The 12,630-nt window shown below is 50.5% G+C and overlaps 1 protein-coding gene across 5 annotated transcripts in view; it reads right to left on the bottom strand.

Moving 5' to 3' along the window:
- The window catches only part of LOC122381658 (dynactin subunit 1-like), an 83,768-nt gene that overhangs the window by 57,233 nt on the left and 13,905 nt on the right, over nucleotides 1-12,630 (bottom strand). For all 5 annotated transcript variants that reach the window (XM_043366078.1, XM_043366074.1, XM_043366077.1 and 2 more), the window contains 11 exons: nucleotides 10,139-10,334; nucleotides 9,636-9,783; nucleotides 8,859-9,285; nucleotides 5,793-5,952; nucleotides 5,186-5,392; nucleotides 4,636-4,809; nucleotides 3,485-3,617; nucleotides 3,022-3,212; nucleotides 2,520-2,657; nucleotides 1,966-2,139; nucleotides 1,456-1,596 (listed from right to left, as the gene is read on the bottom strand). In XM_043366078.1, coding sequence (XP_043222013.1) covers nucleotides 1,456-1,596; nucleotides 1,966-2,139; nucleotides 2,520-2,657; nucleotides 3,022-3,212; nucleotides 3,485-3,617; nucleotides 4,636-4,809; nucleotides 5,186-5,392; nucleotides 5,793-5,952; nucleotides 8,859-9,285; nucleotides 9,636-9,783; nucleotides 10,139-10,334 — 2,089 coding nt within the window. The remainder of the gene's footprint in view (nucleotides 1-1,455; nucleotides 1,597-1,965; nucleotides 2,140-2,519; nucleotides 2,658-3,021; nucleotides 3,213-3,484; nucleotides 3,618-4,635; nucleotides 4,810-5,185; nucleotides 5,393-5,792; nucleotides 5,953-8,858; nucleotides 9,286-9,635; nucleotides 9,784-10,138; nucleotides 10,335-12,630) is intronic.

The following is a 12,630-nucleotide window of genomic DNA, read 5'->3' as shown; positions in this document are numbered from 1 at the left end:
TGCAGCTAGCAAGTCACATGTCACGAATTCCCAGAGAGCCCTTCGCCGCCGCCAGCCCAATAATTCCTCATACGTGCTGGATTTAGCTCGAGCTTATAGCCGGGATTTAGGTTAAGGGCTAAGTTAAGGCCAGCTACATCACGTTTGGAAGGCAGAGCACACAAAAATGTGTTTTTTGTCATTATCGAGTTCTTCCGGGCCACAACCATATGGAGTTGACATGCGATTTAGTTCTGACCTACCATCTTCGCATGCTGGGCGAAGTTAGTTTAAAGGTAGTGTGCCAGCTTTCTTGGACCGTATGGAGTTAATGGCCCAGATAAGGAGAACCGGATTTTTAGAACTTATCCATACCTTCAAAACTCATGGAAACGTCTTAAATTCTTCAAATTTTGAGTACCCCAGTGCGAAATTCGCCCCGACGGGTTGTCGGTCGTACCCCAACCACATTTCACACCACTATGAACAATAAATGCACACACTGAAATCGCTATTACCGATATGCTCATCCAATCAAGTTTCGATAAACCCGTTCATCATCATCTCCTGCGGTTTCGAACACGCCTGTTAGGTGGCTTCTGATGCTCGTCGAGGTCGGAATTTCCAAATACGCGTGGTGCGTCGGGCCGCGCGCTCTGACTTCGGCCAAGAAAAATGCGTCAGCTGATCATTGTCATTTCTGCCACTTGCGTGTGGTGAAATGGGGTAATAACTTATAAGACGGCTTTTTCATATCAATTATTTTACATAAAATCATATTTCAAACCATAAATAATGTTCGACAGCCAAATAAAAGAAACAATACCAATACGGGCTTACAGTGACATTGTGTTGTCTACGATTAGACAGCTGATAACTCATTCCCGTACGTCGTATGGTCGTAACACTATAATGACCTTTGCTTATTGTCACAAGTGCGCCGCATTCGCGATTGTTGCCCGACGCCTGTTTGCAGGTGAGCCCACTACAGTTGTTATACATATCTAAAAACCGAAAAACTTTTAGGCGAAAAAGGCACTATTCCAGGCCCATTTTTGATTTTTTTTGCGATATTAGGTAAAAACAGAAGCTTCTTATCCTAGGAAAAATAAAATGGGAAATCTTTCAAAGGTGGCACACTACCTTTAAGTTCGACTCGGTCTCGAGACCATCATACCTATGAAGAAATAAATAAATGAGGATAACGTCCGCTGACACCAAGACAAATCGGCACGTCTTATTCGAGGAAGTTTTCCCTGTCTATCACTGGCTTCGTCAACTCATCAACCAAAAGCATTTAAAGCAAGCATTTTTAAAGTAAGCCAGACAAAAAAAAAGAGATTACCTAGTAAAAATAGGAGATCCTTTCAACTGATCAGCAAGAGACCCCTTTCCACCTGGTAAGGATACGAGATCCCCTACCCTGATAAGGGTAAGAGACCCCTCTCCATGGCCTGGATAGGATATCCTCTTTACCTGGTCCGGATAGGAGATCCTCTCTGCCGATCCGTCCTGGGGTAGGCGGCGTCGGACTCTCTTTGCCAGCTGACCACAGGCCTCGGCAGTGGCGGCCAGCCACCCGAACAGGGTGTGGGACTCGCCCTCCTGAGAGATCACCTGCAGCAGCGCATGGGGACGTGCAGTCAGAGAACTACATAGGGGTGGATGGTCAGAGTGGAGATGGCCACCGGTCCGACGATGTGGTGAAGAGGAGACTAGGGCGCCTTTCCCAGAAGCTGAGGGAGGGACGCAGTTTTTGTGAACAAAATTGACAAGATGATTACCGTAATGACATGGAGCATCAAGTTTAATGAGCTCAGGCATGATGCTTTGGCTATACCTAACAGGGTGCTGAATAGCCCTTTGCTGTTGTAAGAGTCTTCATGTCTAAAAGCCGCAACAATTGGCCCCAGATAAAGTACACTAACGATCGTTTACCAGCACTCTCTCATTACAATCGGTGCTGCCACCGCCGTCGTTACGCACCTTCAGCCGCTGAGCCTCGGCCTCTATCGACGAGCAGGCGGAACTCATGGTTTTGGCGGAGGCCAGCAGATGGCTGTAGTGGTCGGTGCCAGCTGATGCCAGGTGGTTCGGGTACAGACTGGTGAAATAGTTCAGCACGCGTTCCATGTTCTCCAGGCCAACGTTTTCACCCAGCTGAGGACACAAGAGGACACCTTAGTGAATGATAGACGAGACTCAGGTCAATAGCACAACTCGAAACAGGTTCAGTTAAACCTACTCGGCAGTTTCGCATAACACCCCGGTCCCTGAAACATCATCCACAGAACAGGTCGGCTCTGCAATGGTCTCATTGGACCGAAAGAGCCTAACCCAACAAAACAAACAAACAGAACAGGTAACGCTGTTAACTGCTCCCTCTGTAAGACAATGGGACCGCCTTCTGTCCCTCTGCGCCGTCACCCTCACTGTGCCGTTACATGGTCCCTCCAAGCCATGTAACGACACAGTGACCCCTCTAAGCCATGTCTCTGAACCTTCCCTGTCTTATCCCGAGTCCCTCCACGATTCGTTACCTGATCCTGTCGAAGGAGCTCGATGTAGAAGTCGACTCCCCTCTCCTGAGCGGCCATCTCCGGGTAGAGGGTGCCGACCTTCAGCAGTGTTTCCACATCGACAGTGTCCAGTGCGTGACGGTACTGGTCCAGACTCGTCTGCCAGGGATGGGGGGGGGCGTTAGGTCAGAGAGGATAGGATAGGGGCGGACGTGACCTCAGAGGGTCAGGGCAGAGCGGAAACAGCGGGGAGGGTCAGAGGCTGGAGACTGCACGGCGCTCACAGCCGGTCGCCGGAGTTAACAAATGAAGATGGCGATTCAGTTTTTTTTCACAAAGTTCATGTCCCGACCATCGGGCTCAAGATCAGCAAACGTGTAGCCAAGAACGCGAAAACCATGATCCAGAACATAGGACATTACACTGCAAACATATTTACGAGTAAGGAAAAGACCTGTCAAAAAGTCATAAATATACGAAAGACAATGTGTCCGTTGAACAAACTACTCTGCCCCCGACCCACCTGGAGAGCCAGCAGCAGGTGGATGAGCCGGGCGCCGAAGCAGTACTGCTCCACCGTGTGCGTCTTGAGCACGGCCGTCTTGTCGATGGTGGATGGAGCCGGGAAGCGGTCCCGCAGCTGGGCCAGCAGGATTTCCGCCTTGACGGTCAGCCGGCGCACTAGCAGAAGTACCAGCACGGCGTCGTGGTCGCCTAGTGGAGGGAAAAGCGGGGGAGTGAGGGGTGAAATAGTTGAGGGGGGGGGGAGGATGGGCTTTAATCGGCTGGGCTGGTGGTGATTGTTTTTGGACAGTGAGGGAAACATCTAGCGGCATTATATTCTATATTCCGCACTCCGCAGTCTGCAAAGCTTATGGCTCGCAATTTCATTCGGGTATCAACCAACGCTATACCGGTGAATAGAGACGATTATCCCGCTCCATCTCCCACAAGTGAATTTAAACAGTACTTCCCCGTCTTCTCACCTCCCCTGGCCAGGAACGAATCGGGCAGGAACTTGGCCAGCAGCTCCACGTGACGGTTCGACTGCTGCACCTCAATCTTTCGCAGGTCCATTTCGATCGCCTTGGCGTGCGCCTTCGTCTCCGCAAACATTTTCTGCGAGGGGAGCAGCACCAAATGTCATAAATTATCCCACAATGAGCGAAACTGAATATCTTTTATCGCACATCCATCTTTTCACTTCAGTTAAATATGGAAATATAATACCAGTATAGCGCCTTTTGGGGCGACTAACGGAGCGAGCGAGAGGGTGAGCCTTGCACGTGCGAAATTTCGAGGGGGTACCTCCAGCTGACTTGTGCACGGCACCCTACTAACCGGTCTCTAGCGATGTGCCAAATTTGAGCACAATCGGCCCAGCCGTTCTCGAGATCTGGAAGCGGCACCCTGCACGTGCGCACGTGCAAAATGGGTCCCAACTGACTTTTGCACGGCACCCTACTAACCGGTCCCTAACCATGTACCAAATTTGAGCGCCATCGGTCCAGCCGTTCTCGAGATCTGGAAACGACCCCTGCACGTGCGCACGTGCAGCAGCACCCCAACTCTGGCACATGGATATGCAGTGCCTAGTGGGTGCCTACCTACATGCCAACTTTCAGCGCAATCGGCCAAGTAGTTACCGAGATATTGCAACAATTACAAAAATGACACCTCTTCGTTTTGCACGTGGCACGTGCATAAGGGGTCACCCACATGCATCGGGAATAGTCCAATACTTGGTAGAAGGAATGAAGCTACCCCACAAAAATTACCGCATGTAAATCGGTCAAGTGGTTGCTGAGATATAAGCCTCGCAAAAGCGTGACCACGGCCGGCCGGCCGGCCGCTCATACTCAGAAATTTCCGTTATTCTACGTAAGACTCCGCTCGCTTCGCTCGCTCCGTAAAAACTATTTAAAGTAACACTACGCGAGCCTTCCAATCAGAACATCAGAAGCTTGTGTACCATATCACTGAAACTCGACTCTCATCCCCTTGCAGTAGACTTATATAATCGCTCTAACAATTTCATATTTGCACATAATCCATCTTTGTCTGTACCTTTCCTGTTATTCACCGACCTCTCCATTCCCCGACCCCCCCCCCCCCCCCCCCACCCCAACAAACCCACCTTGAAGTCGATCTTCTCCGCCGGCACGCCGACCGGCTTGTTGGTCTCCTTCTCCAGCTGATCCCTCAGCTCGGTGTTCTGATCCTGCAGACGCTGTACGAGCTCCCGGAACTTGCCGATCGTGGCCAGGTGATCGGCGATTACCTCGTTGGCAGCGTCCAGATTCCTCTCAGTCTGTGGGGGTGAGCGGGGACGGGATTTGGTAACTACTGTATCCACTAGCGAAAGCTGCACGAAACTGTGGCAGAACGCACCTGACCAGAGGAACTAACGACTCACGTTTATGACAACCACCGGGCTGCGACACATTACCCATATAACCTACATAGTGAAACTATAGGCTAGTGCACGATCACGAAGGGCTCTGACATACCGGTCGTTTCCAATCCTAGCCATATTCTCTAACAGCTTCCCTCTCACCGCACGTCTTGACACGCTGTCTACGCTCCGCACCCTAGTCTCGCTATCCACATGCAACTATGTAGGTACTCGTATATACCGTCCATCCACCCAGCCCCATCCCAGCCTGCTCAGCATTAACTTCACCGACCTGTCTCATCTGTCCCGTCTGCATGTCCAGCTCCTGCTTCAGTTCCAGCTCAGTCTCTCTAAAGTTCTCGGCAATCTCCTCGTTCATGTCATGAAGCGCCTCCAGGGTTTCGACCGACTCCTGCAGCTCCTGAATCTTGTCCTCCTGAGCGAGGTTCCGCTGAGAGAGGTGTTCCACCATCTCCTCGGCACCGAGAGCCGCGTCCACCTGACGGGGAAGGGGGACAACACAGTCAGTCAGTGAGGATGTCGGATTCACGAGTTTGTCTCGGTGAACTGGACACGAACAAATTCAAAGACAACTTGAGAGCGTACTGGCAATTGGCAGATACCGCGGGTAAAATAGACTATCAAATGACCACAAGACCTTGTCTTCCAGCATCAGCATAGTTGCTGGAACTTCATGCAATCCATGCATCTGCAAACTTCGCATAGCCATGACTCTCCAATCTCCATTTTCAAAGAAGTCATTATTCACCATACAATCACTCAGCCCACCCAGCTACAATTCATCACCATAAACCTTTTCCAACATCTCCTTTCCTCCTTCCTCTATCTCTCCCCCACCCCACTCAGCAACTCCCTCCTACCACCCTCAGCTCACGCACCTGTTCCTGCAGATCGGCGATGCTGGCCTCCATCTCCTCCGAGCGGGCCCGGAACTTGTCCCTCTCGCGTCCCAGTTCGGTCAGACTCGTCTTCAGCGTCTCCATCTCCTTCTGGGTGCGCTGCAGCTCGTGTTTGTCGTGCGCGGCTACGTCCCGCATCCTGCGGGAGGCTCGTGATTAAAAGTGAGGGGCGAGTGAGACATGAAGGCGTGAGGGGTGAGAACATGAAAGCATGATGGGTGTGAGGGTACGAGGGGGTGTGGGGCGTGAGGGTGGAATGCATGGTCCTATCAGGTGTGGTCCTAGAAGCGTAGGACGTGTTCGAAACAAAGAAGACACGATTGGAGGCGAGGACTATTGATTATGATGATGTTTGACTTCAAGGATGCGGGACACGGAAACTAAAAAAGGGACATCGGCCATCATAAGGACGAAATAAAAACGAGAACGTTAAATATGTGTTTGAATCATCAGATCGGCCATGCGTCCTAGAAATACAATCAATTTTTGACATGATTTAACAAAGACTGCCAACCATCCCCAGCCAACCCTTCCCTTGTACAATTATCTATAAATATCGCGAAACCCCCTCCCTCCCTCCCCCAGTGGCGTAGCGAAGGGGGGTCCCTATGGTCCATAGGGACCCCCTTGGGCCTTCCATGGGCCCCTATCTCCGAAGCTGACGGCAGGGCCCTTCGAAGTTTCAAAAGTTTAGGGATGGGCTGTTTCAAATCGGGGATCCCACATGTATGTGGGCTTTACCTTCGTACGTACACCCTACCTTACCGAATTTCTAGGCCGGATTTCACCCACTTTATTTTTGATGAGCCTCTTTTTTAATTTTTTATTGAATATGCATTTCAGCTCATAGCTTGGTTGAAGCATGTTGAAGTTCGAGAGGTCCTCTTCAGAGCTAGTGAAGGGGCCCCTGATGGCCTGACGGAGGCCCTATAAACTAAAGAAAGGCCCTCTTGGTACACGAGAGGGCCCTTTGAAAACATGAAGGGGCCGCCTGATCGCTTACCAGGGGCCCTCTAACCTGCAGAAAGGCCCTCTTAGCGCATAAAGGGCCCCCTGATCGTTTGACAGGGGCCCTCTGAACGAAAGAAAGGTCCTCTGGGTACACGAGAGGGTCCTCTGAAAGCCTGATCGCTTGACGGGGACCCTCTGAACTACAGGGAAACCCTCTGATTGCATTAAGGCCCCCCTGGGCCTGATCGCTTGACAGGGGCCCTCTGAACTGCAGAAAGGCCCTCTGAGTACACGACAGGGCCCTCTGAACGCATGAAGGGGCCCCTGATTGACGTGGGCCTTCTGAGCTACAGTAAAACATTCTGAGCGCATGAAAGGGCCCCCGGTCGCTGGACGGGGGCCCTCTTAGCTACCGACGGGCCCTCTGAACGCATCGAGCTGCCCTCTGAGGCGAGCTCATGATGGGGTTCTCTGACTAACATCTGAAGGGTCCTCTGTCAGTGTAAATTGGAACCGCTACTTGCGTGAGGGGCCCTTTTTTACCGAGAGGGCCCTCTGTCGGTCTGAGGGGCCTCCGAACGGCCTGAGGGGCCCTTTGTTTGTACGAGGGGCCTATATCAACTGAAGGGGCCTTTTCCCCAACTGAGGAGGTCCTATCGACATGAGGGGCCTCTGTCAGTCTCAGGGTCCCTCTCTCGACGTGGGATAGGCCCTCCGCTGTTCTGAGGGCCCCTCCCGGTCTATGGGGCCCTCGATTGACCTGAGAGAGCCCTCTGTTCACCTGAGGGGCCCTCTGTTGATCTGTTGGTTTCTGACGGTTGGTCTGATTCTATGTCGGTTTGATGGATCTCGGATAGGATCCACTGTCGATCTGAGGGGCCCCTATCGGTTTGAGGAGGCCCTCAAATGACCTGATGGCCCTTAGTTTGTCTTAGAGGGCCTTCCGTCGGTCCGACAGGGCCCTCTGCAAGTGCAAGGGGGCCTTTTGTCGGTCTGAGTGGCCCTTAGACGGCTTACATGACCCTAGAGACGGCTTACGAGGCTCTCATGACCTGTATGGGCCTTTGACGGTCTGAAGGACCCTCATTCGACCTACGAGCCCCTCAGTCCGCCTTCAGAACCGGCTGAGTGACTCTATGAAGCTATTCGTGGGCCCTATCTAGCAGGGCCCATGGACTGCTTGCCCCCTCAGTTCTAACCTTTTTATCTTTTAAAGGTAGACTGCCACCTTTTTTCCACAAAACGGTTTTCACTAGAGCTGAGCCACCTATGTCCCAGACTGAAGTCGGTTTTCCGAAATTCGAACCCGTTTGCGAGAAATCGGAGACCAAAGTTCAGTTTGATGCCATTTTTTTAGTCCAAGAAAACCGACATCTCTACTGTTTATCGATAACTTTGAAACATGAATTTTCTTATCTTTTGGTAAATATATGTCAAAACTTTGATTGTTTCGAGATCAGAGAAGAATTTTGGAGTGTCAAAATAAAAGTTAAACTTATATATTCAGTAGTTCATTTTTTCCAAAAAAGTGTGGGAAATGGGGTTTAACATGGGCCAGACCCGTTCCAAATGAGCCATGATTTTTATAAATGTTTTACGAACTTAAATGCAAAATAAATTAAACATGGCCAATTTCTTATGAAATCATATATTAGTAACTCATAAAATACCTTACTTTTTCAAATAAAATGTAATAATCTTATGACCTTGAAGTCTAGTGATGTGTAAACATTGTCGCTAGACATTAACCGATTGATAAATGTATGATAATCGACAATTTTTTTCGCGATTCACGTGATGATACTTTGTCGGGTGAATTCTAAAATTTTGTTTTGTCCAGGGAATAAATCATAGGCCGATCTGAGAAAACTTTTTGAAGGTGGCAGTCTTCCTTTAAAATAAATATTTTTTCAATTTATTTGGGCCCTCTCCAAAAAATAGTGGATGAAATCCGATGACTTTTTGGATTTTAAGGGGGTTTACCTTGGGCCCCTGTAAGTTAGGAACCCCCCTTGAGGAAATCCTGGCTACGCCCCTGCCTCCCGCTCACCCTTTCTAATCACCCCACAGCCCGACTGGCTCCTTAGCACCCACCTTATGAGCGTCTCCTTGAGCCGCTCGTTCTGCTGTGTCAGCTGCTTCACCTGGAAGCTGGTGGCGGCCGCCTCGCCGCTGTCGCCCTTCTGTTGCACCTCCTCCTGCAGAATCTGCAGGTCCAGTCGCAGCTCTTCGATCCGCTCGTTGGCCTGGTCGAGCTCCAGCTGCAGCGTCTCAGCCTTCTCGTCCGCCATCTCCTTGTCGAGCGCGGCCATCTCCAGCGTCTCCTGGACGTCCGAGGTCTCCTCCTGGATGCGCTGGCGCTCCTCGATCGCCTCCTGACGCTCCTCCTTGGCCTTTTTCAGCTCCTTCTGCAGCTGCGCCTGCTGCTCCAGCATGCGCGCCTTGAACTCCTGCAGCTGCTCTAGCTGAATGCGCATCTTGTCCAGCTCCTTGAGCTTGTCGCGGTCCTGCGCGCGCTTGGCTGCGGCGAGGGGAGATGCAGGAGGAGCAGTTAGAGAGAAGGCTACGAGCCAACGTCAGAGTGTGTTTGGTGTTTGACACACTCGAGAGTGGCATAAGCTTAACTGACATTGGAACCCCATAAGCAATTCAAAACGCCTTACTAAAGCTGCAGCCTCCAATCGACAACAATTTGCAGCTGGGAAACAATATGGTCGAGGTATTAACAGCAAAGAAGCCGTCGACGATAACTGAAGCTGAAGCTTCACAATCTACAAAATATTTTAAGAATCTAATCACTATCAGCATGATCTTTCTCCTAACTCCACGCTGCAGTCTCCTCCTAGTCCTCAATATCCTTTCCCCTCTTACTTTTAAGTGTTTCGAGTTTCTCGTTGAGGTCTTTGACCTCGTCCCGGAGGTTGTCGATCTCTCGCTGCTGGTCGGCGGCCGACGGCCCGGCCGGAGCCGCTGCGGCTGGACTGGGTGTCACGGGCGCGGCGCTCTCCACGAAACCCGTCTGTGGGAGGGGCGAGGTAGCAGGTAAGCGAGACAGTCCGTCAAATGCCATTGAAACTCTGACGGAAGCATTTCACCTGGAGCCTGATGTTCGCAGTTTTTGAAGCACGTAGTTAGATCACCATCACGGAATATCATACGCAATGAAGCATGGTCTAACTGAGGCAATTATGGTTTACTTGAGAATGGGAGCTGCGAATGGGTTCACCTAGCAGCTGCTACAATACTGCTTTCTAGTGAACCGAAACGTACCCATTAACAGCACCAACATTCCATGTTAAATCAGTCGAGTCTCCTTGCTAACCCAACACATTCCAAATTGTGCAAATTCAAACATGCCATCCGAGCTCACGCACCTCGACAAACGAGGCCCTCTTGTTGGCGGTGAGGTCCTGCGTCGAGCCGGTGGCACTTCGCTCCTTCTTTGGCGAGATCTCCAGCGTGGAGGATGCCTTCTTGGTGGGCATGTTGCGCCCCTTGGGGCTGATTTTGGTCGGCTCGCGCGGGGAGGCATGGCCCGAGAGGCGGCCCGTTGAGCCCGGCGTCGGTAGCCTGCAGCCCAGCCCAGAGGGTTCAGGGTGAATGACAGAAGGGTATGGTTTTAGGGGATGGGAGGCTAGTCTCACTCAAACTAGCTGGCGACAATAGCTTAGGTGAAAAATGCACAGGTATGAACAAAGTAATTCGATTATTCGAGGACATCATAACAAACAGATGGGCACTGGCGTGAGAAGAGGTAATGGTAGTTTATAAATTTAAGTCATGTGTGGAAAAATGTACATGATATGATATGCTACATAAATAGAATGATAAGGACCTTGTGAGACGTGGGGCTGGAGTGCACAAAACGCTCAGGCAGTATAAGCAAGGAAATGCAAGGAATATGATGAAGGAGCAAGGCAAGGATAAGGATAAACAAACTTCATTAACACTGTCACAGCGAACAACAGGCTATGAGATAATATTTACTGACACACTTAAACATTGTAAAATGTAAACAGGCATCACAAAATGCAAACCCTCGAACACTTCGCTCATCATCTATGTACAGATCCAGATAATGTATGTCACAAAAATATCACTATGGGCTCCCAGGAACCGCATACGGATGACGGAACCGCCGCTCTGCGATGATGCTGAAAAGGGCATGCAAATTGCAATGCAGACATGCTGGGTGCAAGGATGCGACGTGCAGATAGGCAGACAAATGGCGGGCTCTGCACAAATGTACAGCCACACGTACGAGAAGACACATTTGTATACGACGGAACGGCAAAACGACAAGGGTACAATTACGATCGCTGACCCGTCTGGCTAGCAGGGACAAGACAGTGGACACAACACTAAAAATGGACGGGTGAGACTGAAATGTTGATTAGGAGCTGCAATACGGATGGATTTGTTACGCTGCGTAGAGATCTTTGGAGCATAATCCTAAAGGCAAGGTAGGGAAGCGGGAGATGGTTTCATGATGAAGCTTTCTGGCAGGATGCTGGAGCCGCTGAAAGGAGTACCTAAAAGCCACGAAAATTATAGGCATCAAAACCATCAGTGGATTAGGTGACTGTCAGGCGATCGAATCCAGTACAGATCATGCTCGGGAATAGACGCGGAGACACGGAGACAGACACAGAGACACAGAGACACGACATGCCAGACTGCGGAGACACGCCAGAGGAGAGATCGCCAGCTAAAACACCACAGTTTGCCGATCACACCGACACAGAGCGTAGAACTGGACCGAAATGGAATCAAATGATAGAATGGTGTGGCCTAAGAACTCTCGTCAGATTATAAGAATTCATCGAAACGGAAACAGTTTGAACAAATAGGCGAATTAATATCATGATAGGCACTAGGCAGACGTAAGAATTTCAAAACAATGGCAGCGGCAAACCAGACTGATGAGACGGCCTATGAAATGAAGGATATTTTTCAACGCTACTTTCCAACTAAAAACCATCATGAAAGCTCATGCATCCCTCCGAAAACAAAGTCAGCTGCGTAAAAGAAACCAGCCAGCAGTCAAGACTTCCACAACATAAATACCCCTAGCTTCTTCAAAAGTCAAAGAGATGTGAATGTGAAAAAGTGCACAGATCTAACCACTCCAAAATGTGATGTAATGTGGAATATCAAACCGATTTCCTCAATCCCCCCTTGCAAAAAACGAGGTATACATGAAAAAAATCATAGTTTTGTAACTAGGCAACTTATGTAGAACAGCATGAGAGAACAGCAAGCCGTTCGAGTCCAAAGCTACCAAACGATAACTGTCCGGGAAAAATCACAGTTCCAACTATACACCATAGAAGCACTGCTGCTCCAGGAATCATAACTGCTACCGAGGAATAGGGAGCACAGCTAGCGGCACTGTACAGAGCGATAGAAGCTAGCCACAGACTTACTGGAGCCGCTGACGCCTCGGCCCCACCGCTGGCTTTCTAGGGGGCAGAGGGGGACACCGTTGGAGCATACAGCCCCAGCGTCCCCAGCGCGACAGGCTAAACGAGGAAATATGAACCACGGAACCTCAGCAAAATTAGAGAACGAAAGCCACCCGAATTCGTAGCACTCTGTAACCAACTTGAAAAGCTAGCCCTGATTCAGGAACATCGCTGTAAATAATTCCAGAAAGGAGCATGCCCAACACCATAGCCCGTGGTGCGTCGATGACCTTCCAAACACCGAACCAAGTGCCACCCTTTTCCGTGCCTGACGCCCCACTATCCGTGCCCGCACAAGCGACCCGTGCCCTGTGTCACGGCCCGTGTTCAGACCGTGCCAGACCCGTGAATTAAATCTGCCTGCGTGCGAAAACACCGTGAACCAGGCGGGTCGCCTGTGG

The sequence above is a fragment of the Amphibalanus amphitrite genome, unplaced genomic scaffold (assembly GCF_019059575.1).
Source record: "Amphibalanus amphitrite isolate SeventyFive unplaced genomic scaffold, NRLGWU_Aamphi_draft 000124F_arrow, whole genome shotgun sequence".
Classification (NCBI taxonomy): domain Eukaryota; kingdom Metazoa; phylum Arthropoda; class Thecostraca; order Balanomorpha; family Balanidae; genus Amphibalanus; species Amphibalanus amphitrite.
Note: the sequence above shows the minus strand (reverse complement) of the source record. Positions and strands in the feature narration are given on the sequence as shown.